The sequence below is a fragment of the Podarcis erhardii genome (genome assembly GCF_964252035.2).
Source record: "Podarcis erhardii genome assembly, chromosome: 1".
NCBI classification, from domain to species: Eukaryota; Metazoa; Chordata; class Lepidosauria; order Squamata; family Lacertidae; genus Podarcis; species Podarcis erhardii.
In genome coordinates this window covers 24,259,585-24,276,178 of record NC_138497.1, presented here as the reverse complement: position 1 = coordinate 24,276,178, position 16,594 = coordinate 24,259,585, and the positions used below count along the sequence as shown (strand labels likewise).

At 41.7% G+C, this 16,594-nt stretch overlaps 1 protein-coding gene and 1 long non-coding RNA gene across 3 annotated transcripts in view; one reads left to right on the top strand and one right to left on the bottom strand.

Moving 5' to 3' along the window:
* LOC309344993 overlaps positions 1–16,594 on the top strand; it is a 165,213-nt gene that overhangs the window by 8,075 nt on the left and 140,544 nt on the right. The gene's annotated exons all lie outside the window — the stretch shown is intronic.
* The window catches only part of EFCAB11 (EF-hand calcium binding domain 11), a 59,240-nt gene continuing 44,880 nt past the window's right edge, over positions 2,235–16,594 (bottom strand). Inside the window, exons 6-7 of one of the 2 annotated variants that reach the window (XM_081866824.1) lie at positions 3,501–3,607; positions 2,420–2,524 (exon numbers count right to left, since the gene is read on the bottom strand). In XM_081866824.1, the coding sequence (XP_081722950.1) occupies positions 3,529–3,607 (79 nt within the window). In that variant the 3' untranslated portion in view covers positions 2,420–2,524; positions 3,501–3,528. Of the gene's footprint in view, positions 2,525–3,500; positions 3,608–16,594 lie in introns of both variants that reach the window. The other variant, XM_081866823.1, reaches the window with a different exon arrangement.

Genomic DNA, 16,594 nt, shown 5'->3' with positions numbered 1-16,594 from the left:
TTTGGATATCTTCATTTGGTGTCAAACTTCACATCTCATTTATGAGTAAAGAACTGTGAAGTTTTGCTTGAGCTGTCTGTCAAGACAATACTACACAGAACACAGTTATAGCAAACAATGTTATTCTTCTGCCAAACTCTCTCAGAGAAGAGCTGATTTGCTCTCTCCAGCTGCAGGCATGTTTGCTGGTGGGAGCATGTGTGTCCTCTTCACACTTGACATCTCCAAACATGCAACAAAGATGAACCTGGGAATTACGATATACAACGGCATGCGGGTGTTGTCCACGTTTGTCTATGGATGATTGGACACAACTTTCCCTCCAATGTTAAAGTAAATGACAAGAGGTGTGACATTCTTTAATACCATTTCAGAATGTCAGAGAACAAAATACTATTAGAAATTGACTGAAGAACCAGTGAATAATGGCATTGGGTTCTATCTAGCAGGCCATCCTTAAACATTATATTTAGTTGGGCTAAGGCAATATTGATGCCTTGCAGATGGTTTGCATCACATCAGCCTCAGCCAGCATGGGAGTTGTAGTTCAAAGCATCAGGAGAGTACCTAGCTGGGGAAAGCTGATCTAGAGCAGTTTGGTTCATGCAGATAGCTGTTCCCTTAATTCCAGGAAAGCCATGAAGGCTGCACTGATTTGCTTGTGCAGCAACCCATTTGTGGAGCCATTATGCTGTGACCAAGGTCAAGGGTCAAGTGCAAACATACCAGGACCAACAGCTGCTGCCATGCCAGCCCAGAAGATGGGTTTTGGCTTCAAAGCAAGGAACTCAAGACGTGCTGGACTTATGCTATGCATTATTACGGCAGATGATAATAAAAACAAGTGCAGTCCTTTGCCTAACGTATGGGTCTGAATGTGGGAAACCCAGGTTTACATCCGCTGTGAAGCTCTAGGGATGTCATTGGGTGAGTGAGTCTCTTTAACCTGCCACTCAGGTTTATTTGCAAGCCTAGCAGTGCAGCTTTCTCCCGAATGAAGTGCAGAGTGTTTGAGGACCGGACATTCGCAGGGAAACCAAAATGCTTGTTTACAAAGCTATTGTACTACCAACCTTACTGTATGCTTGTGAAACACGGACCACTTATAAACGCCATCTCCAACTCCTCGAAAGATTCCATCTCAGAAAAAAATTACACATCACTTGGGAAGACAGGCAAACTAATGTCAGTGTACTGGAAGAAGCAAAGATCACCAGTGTCAAAGCAATGATTCTTCAACATCAACTTCATTGGACTGGTCATGTTGTTCGGATGCCTGATTATCATCTTCCAAAGCAACTACCCTATTCCGAACTTAAAAATGGAAAGTGTAATGCTGGTGGGTCAACGAGACCCACCAGCATTACACTTCAAAGAGACTCTCAAGGCAAATCACCAGCATTACACTTCAAAGAGACTCTCAAGGCAAATCTAAAAAAATGTAGTATAAACACAGACAACTGGCCTATGAACGCTCCAATTAGAGAACAGCCTTTACCAAAGGTGTTGTGGGTTTTCAAGACGCTTGAACTCAGGACAAAAGGGAAAAACACGCTAAGAGGAAGGCACGCTTGGCAAACCTTCACCATGAACAACAGTCACTTACAGACTCACTGTTAAAACTGTGTTCATGGAAGACAATCTTACTCTGCTACGAGTGATCACCAAAGAAGCAGCAGCAATCTTACACATGTGAATTTAGAAGCAAGGGCTTCTGATTTCATTGGAACTTACTCCCCTGTACAGGATTGTTACCAACAAAGCTCGTTGAGATGAAAGGTGGCATACAAAGGGCCACATAAGAATATTTTTTTGGACAACCAGACTACAGATTATGTGCTCATCTTTTGTATTTTTTCTGTAAAGCACTTTGAAAATGCTTGAAAACAATGTACATTTATGTATAATAAATAAAAATCTAGACAGATAATACCACAGACCCCCTTCCTGAGTTGCATGTGGTTATTCTATATCAGGGGTGCACAACCTGCAGCCCTCCAGATGTTTCTGGACTAAAACTCACATCATCACTGATCACTGGCTAGGCTGGCTGGAGCTGACGGGAGTTGTAGTCCAGAAACATCTGGAGGGCTGCAGGTTGTGCACCCCTGTTCTATATAGATGGATTCATTCACAGTATAAAAAACTGCCCCTTTTCACTTCTAAACAAATCAGCTGCATCTGCTGGCTTTGCTCATATTAACAATATTAATGAAGAGGAAAATCAGCAAATGTAAAGCAAGCAGAAGTCAAAAAACAATTTATTGGAAAAACAGAATATATGTTTAAAGACATAATACATTCCATAGAAGGTTCAAAAGACAGCTTGTTCATGGCAGCATATCTACCTTGATTTGTTTAAAAAGGATTCTGATGGAAAATGTTTTGTAGATTTTAGAAAACCTTGGCTATGGAGTTTTTTCATTAGATGAGAGGAAGCGCTGACAAATTATCCTGTCCATAGTTCATCGCCGATTCAAAGTCTTTGAAGCTAATATGGCCATCAGAATCCTGATCAACTTCCCTACAAAAGAAAAACATTGACACTTAATTCAGAGAATGTATACCTAGAATTCTATTAACACCATTCTTTCTTATTGTGGATCTCTGGTTATACATGGTGAAGGCAAAGGCAGCAACATCTGACTATGCCATCCGTTTTGTGGAAAGTTAATATGGCTTCCATAACAAGGAACCTAGAACTATTAAGAGTGTGCTATGCTGTATGCATTTGCCAACACACCTGCTCCTTACTAAACTCTTTACCTGCCAGGGAGCCAGACCAGGGTATAAAACAGGGATGGCAACCTGTGGCCCTATGTTGTTTGGTCTCCACCAGCATGACCAATAATTAGGGAGGAAGGGAGCTGTAGCAGAAGGTAAACAGAACAGCCATTCCTCATATAAAAATGGAAGCAGGGTAGCGATACCATTCCAATATCCCACCTATTTTGGCATGCTATGATGTCACATGAGAGGAAAAACAAAGTTGCTGTCAGTCTCTTGCTCTTAGCATTCTGGCCTTATAAAAGCCGTCCTCTAGTTCCTTCATCAGTTTTCAGTCCATGGACTGTTTAGGAGATACTGGTCAGGCACATTCCCAAAGGGGACTACTGTGACTAATTGAAAAGAGTATCTTAAATTATCAGATTCCCCAGGATAATACTAAACAGGATGCTTGTTCTTCACCTGGATAAAAATATGCTGATGAAAAGCTCAGACATTTTCTCCAAAAAACATTTCAGTATGACAAGAATGAAATCAAACAGGCTTTCAGAACAGACCCTTTTCTGAATAGTTTTCATATGCCATTGATAACAAGTTTTTAATTCTTGCTGTGGAGCCTGATCAAACCTTTGATATTTTCTCAAAATATGTGTGACTGAACTGACTGTTAGGTTTCCACAAGCTCACTTAACGTAATCATTTAAGATGCTTCAACAACTGTTTTGCAGTTAAAAAAAAAAACCTTGGTCAAAGTATGGTTAAAGCATTCTCACTCTTCTGAACGTTCAATGGACGGCATTTTCAATCCATATTGGAGCACTTGAGTCCAAAAGAAAGGCGAGAATCAATAGGAGGCTGTAATGATGGGCTCTTCCATGTGCTTTAGAAGAGTGGTAAATAAAAGACAGTTTCAACTACTTAACACAATAGTTAAACAGTTGGCTAATCCATATTAAATGATACTGTGGTTTAAGGTGTAGAGTGGCAATTCAACATCTTCTTAGTGATTGTGAATCAGGTTATTTATACAAAGCAAGGCTGGGCTCATTTTTTCTGTTGAGAGCTGTATTCCCCCTGTAATGTGTTGAGGGCCGAAAGCAGGTAGTGGAAGGATTGAGGACAATTGGAGCCAGAAGCAAAAGTGTCCTGAGTTGACTAGTCCAGAATAAAGAGGGCCTTGCTTCAATCTTCAGCATAATTAGAATTCCCAGTTCTATGCAGATCTACTTAGAAGTAAGCCCCCTGGAGTCATGCTCAGAGGATTTTATTTTATTTGGTACCACATACCAATAAAGCTACTATTCTAGAATGCAAACAAAAGCAATTCCTTTCTGACTTTAGTGTGCTACACTATAACAGAATAAATGATATTTAGTTTGATTATACAGTGGTACCTTACGAACTTAATTCGTTCCGGAGGTCCGTTCTTAACCTGAAATTGTTCTTAACCTGAGGTAAGACTTTAGCTAATGGGGCCTCCCGCTGCCACCGTGCCACCACCGCACGATTTCTGTTCTCATCCTGAGGTATAGTTCTTAACCCGAGGTACTACTTCTGGGTTAGCGGAGTCTGTAACCTGAGGTACCACTGTACATTGTTTGTAACAGTTCATCTGACCAAGGTCTAACGTTTTTTATTTATCATACTCAATCAAATAAAGTTAATAATGAAAAAGAGTTTTAGGGTGCAAAAATATGCTCGGGAACCACTGAATAAGGTGCCATAGGATTTGATGGAAGCCCTGCCGGGCTAGCAGTATGTGAAATTTGCTACTGCCATGACAGATATGCAGGTGAAACACTGCTGGCAGAGCTGATCCGCTGAAGATATGCCGGAGGTGTGATTAAAACAGGGAGGAGGCATGGGTGGCACAGGGACGGCATGCATGGAATGCATTTATGCAGTATCTAATACTAATACTAATACTAATAATTTATTTCATGTTCTCTACCTATCTGACAGGCCTGCCCCAGCCACTCTGGGCACTTTCCAACGGAATATAAAAGAACACAACCAAACATCAAACATTAAAAGCTGCCTGAAAGAGGGCTGCCTTCAGATGTCTGCAAAAAGTAATGTAATTGTTTATCTCTTTAGACATCTGATGGGAGGGCATTCCACAAGGAGGGCACAACTACCAAGAAGGCCTTCTGCCTGGTTCCCGGTAACATCACTTCTCACAATAAGGGAACTGCCAGAAGGCCCTTGGAGCTGGACCTCCAAGTCCGGGCTAAACAATGGGGGTCGAGGTGCTCCTGGTATATATAGGGCTATGCACCTTCAATCAATGGTTGTGTCTCTATTGACTGCACATTTACATCAACTCTGAACTTGATGCGCACAGAGAATAGTATCAGCTGACAATTGCATGGTCCAGGTTATTTCATGTGAGAAGCAATCTTTGAGGTATTGGTGTCCTGAGCTGTACAGATATGGTGCAAGTCAGCATCTGCCATTTTAAAATTCTAAAACAGTGAGATCATAACTCGTAAGACAGAACATGCAGCATATATCTCTAGTTCCTTGTCACACACAGTGATAGTGGAGAAACAGTGGGAAACAGTGTCTCCTCCACACAAGGGGTTTAGTTGTAGAAATTCATCCCCAGAAACAGGTAAACACCCTGCTCCAACCATCGCCCCTGCTGGCCAAATGCAGTGCTTTTGCCTTGTAATATTCCTCGATGCATCATACAAGTGAAGAGTCATAATGAAGGCAACACCTCCATCTTAACTCATACTTGTAGCGAATGAAATACTTACCTTTTTGATTCAATAAACAAAATATACAAATTTGTAGTCTAGAGTAACTACACTTTAGAGTACATTATTCATTAACTTTCCACACTGGAAAAACTTAAGTATAGATTTTGTGGCATTTGCTACCTAAGGCTGATCTTTTACTGGAACTGTAGAAGTAATTAGTATCACAACTTAACTCACTGTAGAATATAAATTACCCTCTTATTAAATTAGATAATTAAGGTCTCCTAAAGCTGGTTAAGTTCCCTCCCACATCTATGGTAAGGAACCTCTCCAGCTGGAATATTTTAAATCTCAATGTATTGTGCAAGTAGATACTTGAAAAAGGAAGATATTCAGTGTGTTGCCTGCAGTGTTGCTCTTAAAAAAAAAAAAAAAAAAGTTCTGCACACTCCAAATATGCCCATGAACAGTACAAACCTACTGAGATGCAGAGCCATCCATAAAAGCCATGATAGTCTTCTCTTCTCTCATCAGGATGCTGCTTTGTCACACTGCAGCATCATGGTTAGACCATTCATTCCAAAGGGAGATGCTTCTATACCTCTCAAAGTAGTACTCAAGTGACTTGTTCACCTTGAGACCACAGAATGAAAGGCCTGCTCACCATGCAGCATGCCCAGTATGCCCTGAGATGAATGCGGAGCCAAGAGCAGTGGGAGACTGCTAAAAAAGGAAGCTCTGCATACCTGTGATGTCCTACCAATGTGTTGTCCAATGGCAAAATAAATTCCATGTCTGAGGTCCATGTAGCCAACCAGAAATTTACCAACACACTAGTTCCACCTCCCTAATGACTATGAATTTACATTACAAAAGGTGTGGCCAATTCAGACTACCGAACTATTGTAGAAAAGAGCTTAACTGGAGAATGTGCATTTAAGGACAATACAGGGGAAAGTTATCCATTCAGGGTAAACTGAAGAGGATAGTGTAAGAATGTAAAAAGAGGCTGCTGGATCAGGCCAATGGCCAACCAGATGCCTGTGGGAAACCAGCAATCAGGTTTTGAGCGCTAAAGCCCTCTCCCCTCTTCTGGTTTCCAGTTACTGGTATTCAGAAGCATTGCTGCCTCAAACTGAGGACAGCCATCATGGTTAGCACCTTCCCCTCCATGACTTTTCACCTTAAAGTCATCCAAGTTGGTAGCCATGACTGTCCCCTTATGAAACTGGTCCCATAATTTAACTATGCACTGCATGAGGAAGTACTTTCTTTTATCTCTCCTGAAACTTCCAACGTTCAGCTTCACTGGATGTCTATTAACTCCCAAAACATGCTAGGAGGCACTGTTGAGCTACATCAGAAGATGGGGTTTGTCACAAGGATCAACCAAAATGTTTGCAAAATAACCCTGCCCTCTCTGTGTTAGCTCAGCCCTGATTTTAATTAGAGGAGCTTTACACTTGGTATACTGTTTAGCAGGGTAGGGACTGCTAGATTAAAGATACCTAGCTGCAGATATACTATATAGGACGTAGCTCAGTCAGTAGAGCATGAGACTCTTAGGCTGGATCGACATTGATCTGTAAAAACGTCATTAAATATAACGCTATATAACTCTCAGTGCAATTTTCCATTACTGAAGGCTTGCTGCTCTACAGCACCCTCTAGTGTCACATTTTAATAACACATTTTAAACGTTATAGACAACCAGCATAGATCCGTTCTTAATCTCAGGATTGTGGGTTCAACCCCCACATTGGGCAAGAGATTCCTGCATTGCTGGGGGTTGAACAAGATGACCCTTGTGGTCTCTACCAACTGGTACATAAATTATATTAGAATGATATATGTTGACTGCATTTGTGTGTAACACTAAATTGTGATTTGGTACTATGTGAATAAGCCTTCGGCCACACAGCCTTCTCAGGAGTTGCTCTGAGAAGTTGCTTCTGTTTTCCACTAGCCCTATGATACTATGATCCTAGATTTCATGAGCAAAATATTCCTTGAATTAGACATAATGCCCTGCTTCATGTACAGTGGTGCCCCGCAAGACGAATGCCTCGCTAAACGAAAAACCCGCAAGACGAAAGGGTTTTCCGATTTTTAGCGGCTTCGCAAGACGAATTTCCCTATGGGCTTGCTTTGCAAGACGAAAGCCCATAGGGAAATCTCCGGGGACAGCGGGGAAGCGCAGCGCGCCTTCTCCTCTGTTCCTGGACCTGTCCTGAAGGCTTGCGGTGGGAGGTCCGGGAACAGAGGAGAAGGCGCGCAGCGCTTCTCCTCTGTTCCTGGGGCTTGCGGTGGGAGGAGGGTTTTTCCTCCCCACCGCCAACATTCAGAACAGCATTCTGAATGTTGGCGGTGGGGAGGAAAGCCCTCCTCCCACCGCAAGCCTTCAGGACAGGTCCGGGAACAGAGGGGAAGGCGGCAGCGCTTCTCCTCTGTTCCCGGACCTGTCTTGAAGACTTGCGGTTGGAGGAAGGTTTTCCTCCCCACCGCCAACATTCAGAAGGCTGTTCTGAAGGCTGGCGGTGGGAAGAAAAGCCCTTCTCCCCCGCCAGCCTTCAGAAGAGTTCCCCGCAGGGCTCTCCAAGCTGCGGATAGCAGCCTGCTGCCCCTATCCACAGCTTGGAGAGCCCTGCGGGGAAGTCCTGCAGGGCTCCCCAAGCTGTGAATGTCTGCCCCGCGCGAGTGGCGCTCTGAAGTAGAGAGCCCCTCGTGCGGGGCAGCAGCCTGCTATCCGCAGCTTGGAGAGCCCTGCGGGGAAGTCCTGCAGGGCTCCCCAAGCTGCGAATGTCTGCCCCGCGCTTCAGAGCGCCCCTCACGCCGGGCAGCAGGCTGCTATCCGCAGCCTAGGCAGCCCTGCAGGAACTCTTCTGAAGGCTGGCGGCGGGAGAAGGGCTTTTCTTCCCACCGCCAGCCTTCAGAAGGCTGTTCTGAAGGCTGGCGGTGGGGAGAAAAGTCCTTCTCCCCCCGCCAGCCCTCAGACTGTCCCCGGACCTGGTCTGAAGGCGGTCTCCCTAGGAACGCATTAATTGATTTTCAATGCATTCCTATGGGAAACCGTGCTTCGCAAGAAGAAAAACTCGCAAGAAGAAAAAACTTGCGGAACGAATTAATTTCGTCTTGTGAGGCACCACTGTAATGCTAAACTTTTATGTGTGCTATCTGGCTTCTCCCCTCCCTCCTTTCTCTTGTACAGCTGCAAGGAAGAGGTCTAAAGCCTGAAGTGGGAACTATGATATGTCTTCACTATGGTTTATTTGAACAAGCCAGGATCATAAACCACAATCTAAAGTTCATATGTTTGGACAAAATATACAAAAACTAACCACAGTCTGTCCCTGTTTGGACATAACAAGAACCCATGGGCTAGTGGAAAACAGAAGCAACTTCTCAGAGCAACTCCTGAGAAGGCTGTGTGGCCGAAGGCTTATTCACATAGTACCAAATCACAATTTAGTGTTACACACAAATGCAGTCAACATATATCATTCGAATATAATTTATGTACCAGCTAAATGCAAGGACAGTCTGTCGATTATTAGTACTCATGACAGACAAAGTTCTGTCTCTGTATCCAGTGTGCTCAAAGATTCTATGATAAAATAGGCGAACAAACCAGGATAGGTACCACCACTTTGTTCCAGATTGTGAACCTCCTTTGGGCTTCCAATCACCTAATGTTTGATTCCATGTTTCTAAATTACATGGGAAGATTCCTTTTGTTCCTAAAGTGTAGAAATTGTATATTTGATTGTCAGACTCCTCACACTAGACATACTACTGTTGGAAAGTTATACTGTGCCTATTTTGGTATTATAGCACACACTATTTCCCAGAATGTTAGGAATGGAAGTGAATTTTAAAAGGTCATCTAATCTATTTCTACTGCCCTTTTCCAATCGGAAGAGTAGGTTGACAAATGTGTAATCCTTTTGTCCTTATGTGGTGGGGATATATTTATACTGGCTCCTATTACTATTTCTCCAGAAACATACTGATTATCCCTTTTGGACTCTCTGTAGACAATGAAGTGCCCCCTGTAAGGAACACAGCAATGTCATATGTTTAATTACAGACACTCAGCTGATGGCTTGTCACACTCTGGGATTAATAATGACTTTCACTTGCCTGTGTGGTTTTAAAACAGGTGAATGTTTCTCCTGGGAAATCGAGAATGTTTCTCCAGTGTCTTTGTATTGACAGTTATTCCAGACTTCATGCTGCCATTTATAATGGTGCACATGAAAGCAGAATTAAGAATATAACTTTGGATCAATGATTACCTACAGTCAATGGGTCTCATAAATTCTTTGTCTCCCAACACTGACCCTTATTGTACAAAGATGCAAGACAGGTTTCTTTTTTAAAAAAAAGTTCTCCTGGAGCCACCATCCAGTTCAGATAATGTTTTCACCAACACAGAACAAACAACCTGTGTTGCAAACTTAACACAACAAACACCACAAGCAAAATGAAGACCAGTATACTAGATAGCACTGTAGTTCTTATTGCATAATATACATTACTTAGTACAACAAAAACCAAATGTGTACACTTGTAAATTCTCTAATATATTTGAAAACAAATGAACACACGTCTGTCAATCTTTGAAAATCTGTAAAAGTATAATAAGTCTATGGTTGAAACAAAGTAATAGGTGCTATCCTGTGGGCTAAGAGGTAAAACTTTTTAGGCATTCATGGGGCCAAAGTAGTAACTGAATAACAACGTAGGACAGTGATCCCAGATAAAATGACTGTTTCTCTGGAATCTTCTTCAGCACAACTACAAGAGAATTCAAATATGAAACAATGACCTGTGTACATGCAAGCTATATAAACTTCACACATTACAATCCATATGCTCTAACTACAATAAGAAGGACAAAGGTACATACCCCATAGATTAGAAAAATGCACAAGGAGCAGTGGTCATGAGGATATGTAACCACTGCTACCAGTTGCATGAAACCTGAAGCATAAGTAACCATTCCCAGGTGGCGCTCATTACAGGGAGACTGAATTGCAGTAATTCAATTTAAAGGTACAGAGCAATATAACGGCAATAGAAAAACATCAAATAAAACGGACTTTCAAGTTCAGATAATGTTTTCAAGCCATCAGGGAGGTCTCCTTCTAAACAATTGGGCTGTATCCAATGCTGCAGCTCCACTGATACAATGGACTTTTGTGTGGACAGGAATGTGTCCTTTTCCTCTCTTGTCCTCTCTACTGGTGATATCCAATGCTAGACATAGTCTAAGTAGACACGTTAAGACTAATGGATCTTAGTAGGAGAAGTCCATTGATTTCAATGGAACTGCTCGGACTATGACTGGCATTAGGTTATATTAACCCATCCTATGGGTTGATAAACCAAACAATATTGGCTTGCTTGCACACTTCCTATCTGGTAAGTAGAGTACCGAAACAACAGTCTCATGAATAATGTCTCCTGATATAGCCACACTCTTCAAAAATTCCACTATCTTTAAGGATTAGAAACCATATCTTTCAAAGAACACAAAGGAAAAATCAGTTGCATTGTTCTCTTCAAATCTTAACACCCATATAATTGCCATATTAAGTCAGAAGTCTCCCAAGGCAAAAAAAAATTCCTAAGAATCTAAGAAGAACTCTTCTGATCAGGTCAAAGGTCTATCTAGATCAGCATCCTCTCCTCAGAGTGGCTAACCAAATGCCTGTGGGAAGCCTGAAAGCAGGACCCTCAGGAGTAAAAGTGCTCTCCCCACGTGTGATGCCTGATATCCAACAGAATACTCTCTCTCATATTAGGTAGAACAGGACCATCATGGCAAGAAGCCACAGACAGCTTTACCCTCCATTACTTTGTTGAACCCTCTTTTAAAACCATTCAAATGGCCTGGCATCACTACAAAAAATTCCTTCCAGTAGCACCTTAAAGACCAACTAAGTTAGTTCTTGGTATGAGCTTTCGTGTGCATGCACACTTCTTCAGATACACTGAAACAGAAGTCACCAGACCCTTCTATATAGTGAGAAGGTGGGGAGGGGTATTACTCAGAAGGGTGGTGGGAATGGGTGATTGGCAGATAGCTGTGATGAGCCTGTTGACGACTCTTAACGACTGCAATAGGTCTTACAGGAAAAAGCAAGGGGTGAGAAGGTGAAAAATGGCTTTTTCATGTATAATGAGATAAGAATCCAATGTCTTTGTTCAGACCAGGTCTCTCCATGGTTTTAAGTTTGGTAATAAGTTGCAATTCAGCAGCTTCTCTTTCCAGTCTATTTCTGAAATTCCTTTGTAATAGAACAGCTACTTTGAGATCTTATATAGAATGTCCTGGGAGATTGAAGTGTTCTCCTACTGGTTTCTCTGTCTCGTGATTCCTGATGTCAGATTTATGTCCGTTTATCCTTTGGCGTAAGGTTTGGCCTATTTGTCCAATATAGAGAGCTGAAGGACAGGCCAAACCTTATGCCAAAGGATAAACGGACATAAATCTGACATCAGGAATCACGAGACAGAGAAACCAGTAGGAGAACACTTCAATCTCCCAGGACATTCTATACAAGATCTCAAAGTAGCTGTTCTATTACAAAGGAATTTCAGAAATAGACTGGAAAGAGAAGCTGCTGAATTGCAACTTATTACCAAACTTAAAACCATGGAGAGACCTGGTCTGAACAAAGACATTGGATTCTTATCTCATTATACATGACAAAGCCATTTTTCACCTTTTCACCCCTTGCTTTTTCCTGTAAGACCTATTGCAGTCGTTAAGAGTCATCAACAGGCTCATCACAGCTATCTGCCAATCACCCATTCCCACCACCCTTCTGAGCAATACCCCTCCCCACCTTCTCACTATATAGAAGGGTCTGGTGACTTCTGTTTCAGTGTATCTGAAGAAGTGTGCATGCACACGAAAGCTCATACCTAGAACTAACTTAGTTGGTCTTTAAGGTGCTACTGGAAGGAATTTTTTGTTTTGACTATGGCAGACCAACACGGCAACCTATCTGTAACTGGCATCACTACATCTTGTGGGGGCGAATTCCATAGTGTAACTATGCACTGTGTGAGGAAATACTTCCATGTGTGCTGAATCGTACAACTTTCAGCTTCCTGAAATGGCCCCAAGTTCTAGAATTATTCCATCTCCCTGTGCACTTTCTGTACACGTTTACTTGTATATATCTCCATCATGTCACCTTTTACTTGCCATTTATCTAGTTCTAGCCCTCCCCTATTTAAATAACCATAGACAACTCCTCTGTCATCCCTGGGGGAATTCTTCCAAACTGGATGATTCTCACCTGCTCTCAGCCTTACCCCGGCAATCAATTTAAAAGGTGTTCTGTCACATTTTTGGTTTTAACCACCAACAATCTGGTTCCATCTTGGTTCAAGTAGAACCCAAACCTTTTGTACTGGCCTGGCTTGTTCAAAAACATCCCCAGTGCCTAACATATCCAACTCCCCACCATCTCATTCACATATTCAGACTATAAAGCTCTGCCTATCTGCATGTGGAACATTTCAGAGAAAGCCACTTTGAAGGTCCCGGCTTTCAACATATCCTACCTAGAGCTACACCTTCAAATTCTTTCTACCCAGTTAATATGCTTCACGTTTTACATTCAGCCTCACTCCACCACCACCCCCCCATTTCTGCTTCCCTTTACGTTATCTTCCACATTTTTAATCTGGAATGAGAAAAGACTCTTTGGAGCAAAAGCTTTCCTTTGTCTAATGCTTGTTCGGCATCCATTACAACACCATTATTCTCTGCTGAAAGAAACGGTTTGGGACTGCTGTTAAGCAAATGACCACAACAAAAGACCATCCACATGATTATCTAAACACTCAAGATTTCTAATCATTTTCACTAATCTGTTGGGCAAGCAATATGAGCTGCCTGGAAGCTCCAAACTATGAATAATGTTTGGCTGGCATTAGAATTTAAAAAGCTAATGACATATAATTCCAGAGTAGAAACATTTAGATGGCTCAATTCTTGTGCTTAGCAACTGGGAATGAGCTGGGAATGTATGGAAATAACTCCTGCCAAGGCTGTAGCCTGAGTGAGCTTTATTAACTACGAACCCTGAAATTTGGCATCTGCTCCAAACCAGTGTCAAAGTTTTGCAGTTGTTTTGCAGTGAAAACCCTGTGTTTTGCAGTGCCCCCTCCCCTGAGAAATTGATACATTAAGCCAGGGTTCATAGTTAACACCCAACACTGCCTGATTCACTCCAAACCAGTTCCAAAGTTTTGCAGCAAAAACCCCATGTTTGGAGTGAATTGGACAATGTTGGGTTTGGGGGTGATAGTTATGGCCCCCTGCCCCCAATGTGAGTAACAATTACACAGCTTGGGAGCACTGTCAAACATTGGGTTTCCACTGAAAAAGGACTGCAAAACTTTGGCACTGGTTTGGAGGGGATCCCAAATTTTGAGGTTAGTAGTTAAAGAAGCTCCATGAGTAGATGGAAGAGTGCTAACCCCAAAATCTCCTCCCAGAAGGCTTTGCACCACTAGTCTGCCCTATGCTGCTTCTCTCTGAATCCTTGACTGTACCACTTCCTCTTTTGAACTTACCCAGTTCTCCCTTCCTCTTTTTCTTTCAGCTCTCTTTCAGTTTTATTCATCAATAGGACATTCCTGTAGCCATGTTGGTAAGATAACCATCATATATGATCAGGGACAGGTTAAAATCTTAGTGGGCCCTGGGCATCTCATAATCACAGCCCCCCCCGACAGATCTATAAATATTTACATCATATATTTCCCATAATCAAAGATCTATACACATAAGACTGCTATTCACTGCCTAGTTACAGTTTCCAGCATAGTCTGTGAGAGAGGAGACATGCGATTCTTTACCTCTGTGAACAAGTTAGAAGACAAGGAGATACTTTGTGGGACTTAGAGATAAAAAGACAAAATGAATAAATCTCAGGCTGTCTGTGTATGAATATGAGATGAGGTACAGATGTAAGAGAAATTAGATTCAGTTTACATTTTAAAACTTACATAAATCAAACTCCTCAAATCAATACATGAACCAAAACACAGTTCTCTTCCAAAATTCACAGTTCTCTAACTTTTGCAATGCAGTTCTCCAGCCAAGTAATATGTACAAAAACACATATACTTGGGTAAAGTGCACTTAAAAAAAAAAAGTCATATACTGCAGTAGTGAGGGTCACATAAAAAATGCATTGTATTAGGGAAAACTGCTTTGCTAAAATGGGTATATTAGGCAAAGGTGCATATAAACATGTGTCACTGCAGGCACTAAAAAGATGGTAAATTCTCACGAGAACTTTTTAAAAACTGCAAACTGGAAATATAGAGAACTGAACGTAAGATTGGAAAAATAAGAAACCAACCATGACAGATTTGTCCAGCCCTAAGATGAAAGGGCAGAGCTTTTTGATAATTTTTAATTTTTTTTATGAGGTGCTTGTTTCATGAAGACAGAAATCAATGACAGCTGAGTGTGCTTACTGTCCTAATGCCAGCCATGCAATCATGCCAATGTGCAGCCTTCTCTGTAGATGTATATCTACAGATAGACAGATATCCCCCATCAGCGTAGCTCCCCTTAACTCTCTCTTTCTTTCTGTATCCTTCTTCCCTCCAAATCTCTATCTAGGCATCTCCCTTAAAATCAGTCAAGCCTAACTCCCTCCCCTGCCCTGCCCTGCCCAATTTTTCTTTGGCATACTAGACCCCCACTCCTATTTCTCTTTCTCATGTTCTGCATTTAGCTTCTTCTTCCCACCAAAGTCTCAATCCAGGTCTTGACCCCACCCCAAATATTGCTGCTTGGAAACCTTAACCCCGTCTTAGCCCAGTGCATGGCCCTTTGGAAAACTAAACAATGGTTGCTTCTCCTCCAGCTGTTCTAAATGGCTAGTAACTGAGTCCATCCCATGACATTGTGAATACTTTTGTATAGTAAAAACAAACATGAACAAAATAATGGCAAAAGGACTCCTACCATCCAACTACCAAGAGACTACACAATGTAAACAACTGAGAATCCTTTTTTTAAATAAAAAGTTGGCATGGATATTAATGACACCCATTTGAGTGCCAGTGACAATTTCTGCACACAGCCCTTCTATTCTGTAATGGACAAGCTTATCATTGAGAAGAGCAGAGAGAAAAAGAGCAACATACACCACACTTAAAGGAAAGGTTTCGTTTTTGTGTGGATAGGTCCAGTGGTGAAGTGGCCTCTAGAACAAAGGCATTAATAGACACCTAGCCATCAGATCTCGAACATGCATTCACAGATGCATTTTTATTACTTTTCTCTATGTATGCAGGCAAGCAGGTAATCTCTGGCTGAAATTGTCTTTGCACAAATAACGGACAAGTTGCTGACAAGCTTTACAAATGTCAACATTGCTTTTAGAATGCATCTTGCTATTTTTGGAAGAAGCTGTGAATGGTAGCACCCCTTTTCAAAGTTGAAATGTATGAACAACTGTCTTAGGGCAACCCTAGACAGAAACAAATACCTTCACTTGCTCTACTTTCGTGGATATGGCAAATAGAACTGGCCCAAAAAGCTTTTTTATAATAGCAATTGTACAGTCAGATATTGAAAAGTTATGAAAAAAATCATGTCCTCATGTGTTTCAATAGGAATCTAAACTCCTACTGCAGTACAGGCAGAAGTGCCGTACTGATTGAGCATAGAGAGTAAAGATGAGACTTCATGCATTGAGTCCCTGCTGAGGATGAAATGACCCACCAATTGAAGATTCGAGGATGACAGCTTCTGCAGGAAACTGCCTTTTCCTTTAATAAATCAGTCAGTCCTTTCTTTTTCTAATGCTTGTTACTTTGTTGATCAGCTTCCTGCAGCGTGCTGCTGTTTAGGTAGCAACATGTGTATTAATTTCACTTCTTAGAAGACACAGACGTTAAGAAAACCTAGCTAAATAATAAATATAGAAGAATTGTAAAGAGGATTACTGTAGTTTTGTCAACTAAAATAGTACAGATCTGATAGGATTACTTGCAGTCAAAATCCCTATTTTGAGTGATGGAGCCCTTAAGGAACCATTTAAGTTGTCATAATATCATCAAGATCTGTAGGCACTTACCCCCTGAAATAGTGTGGAGTGCTCTCTGGTTTTTTAGAT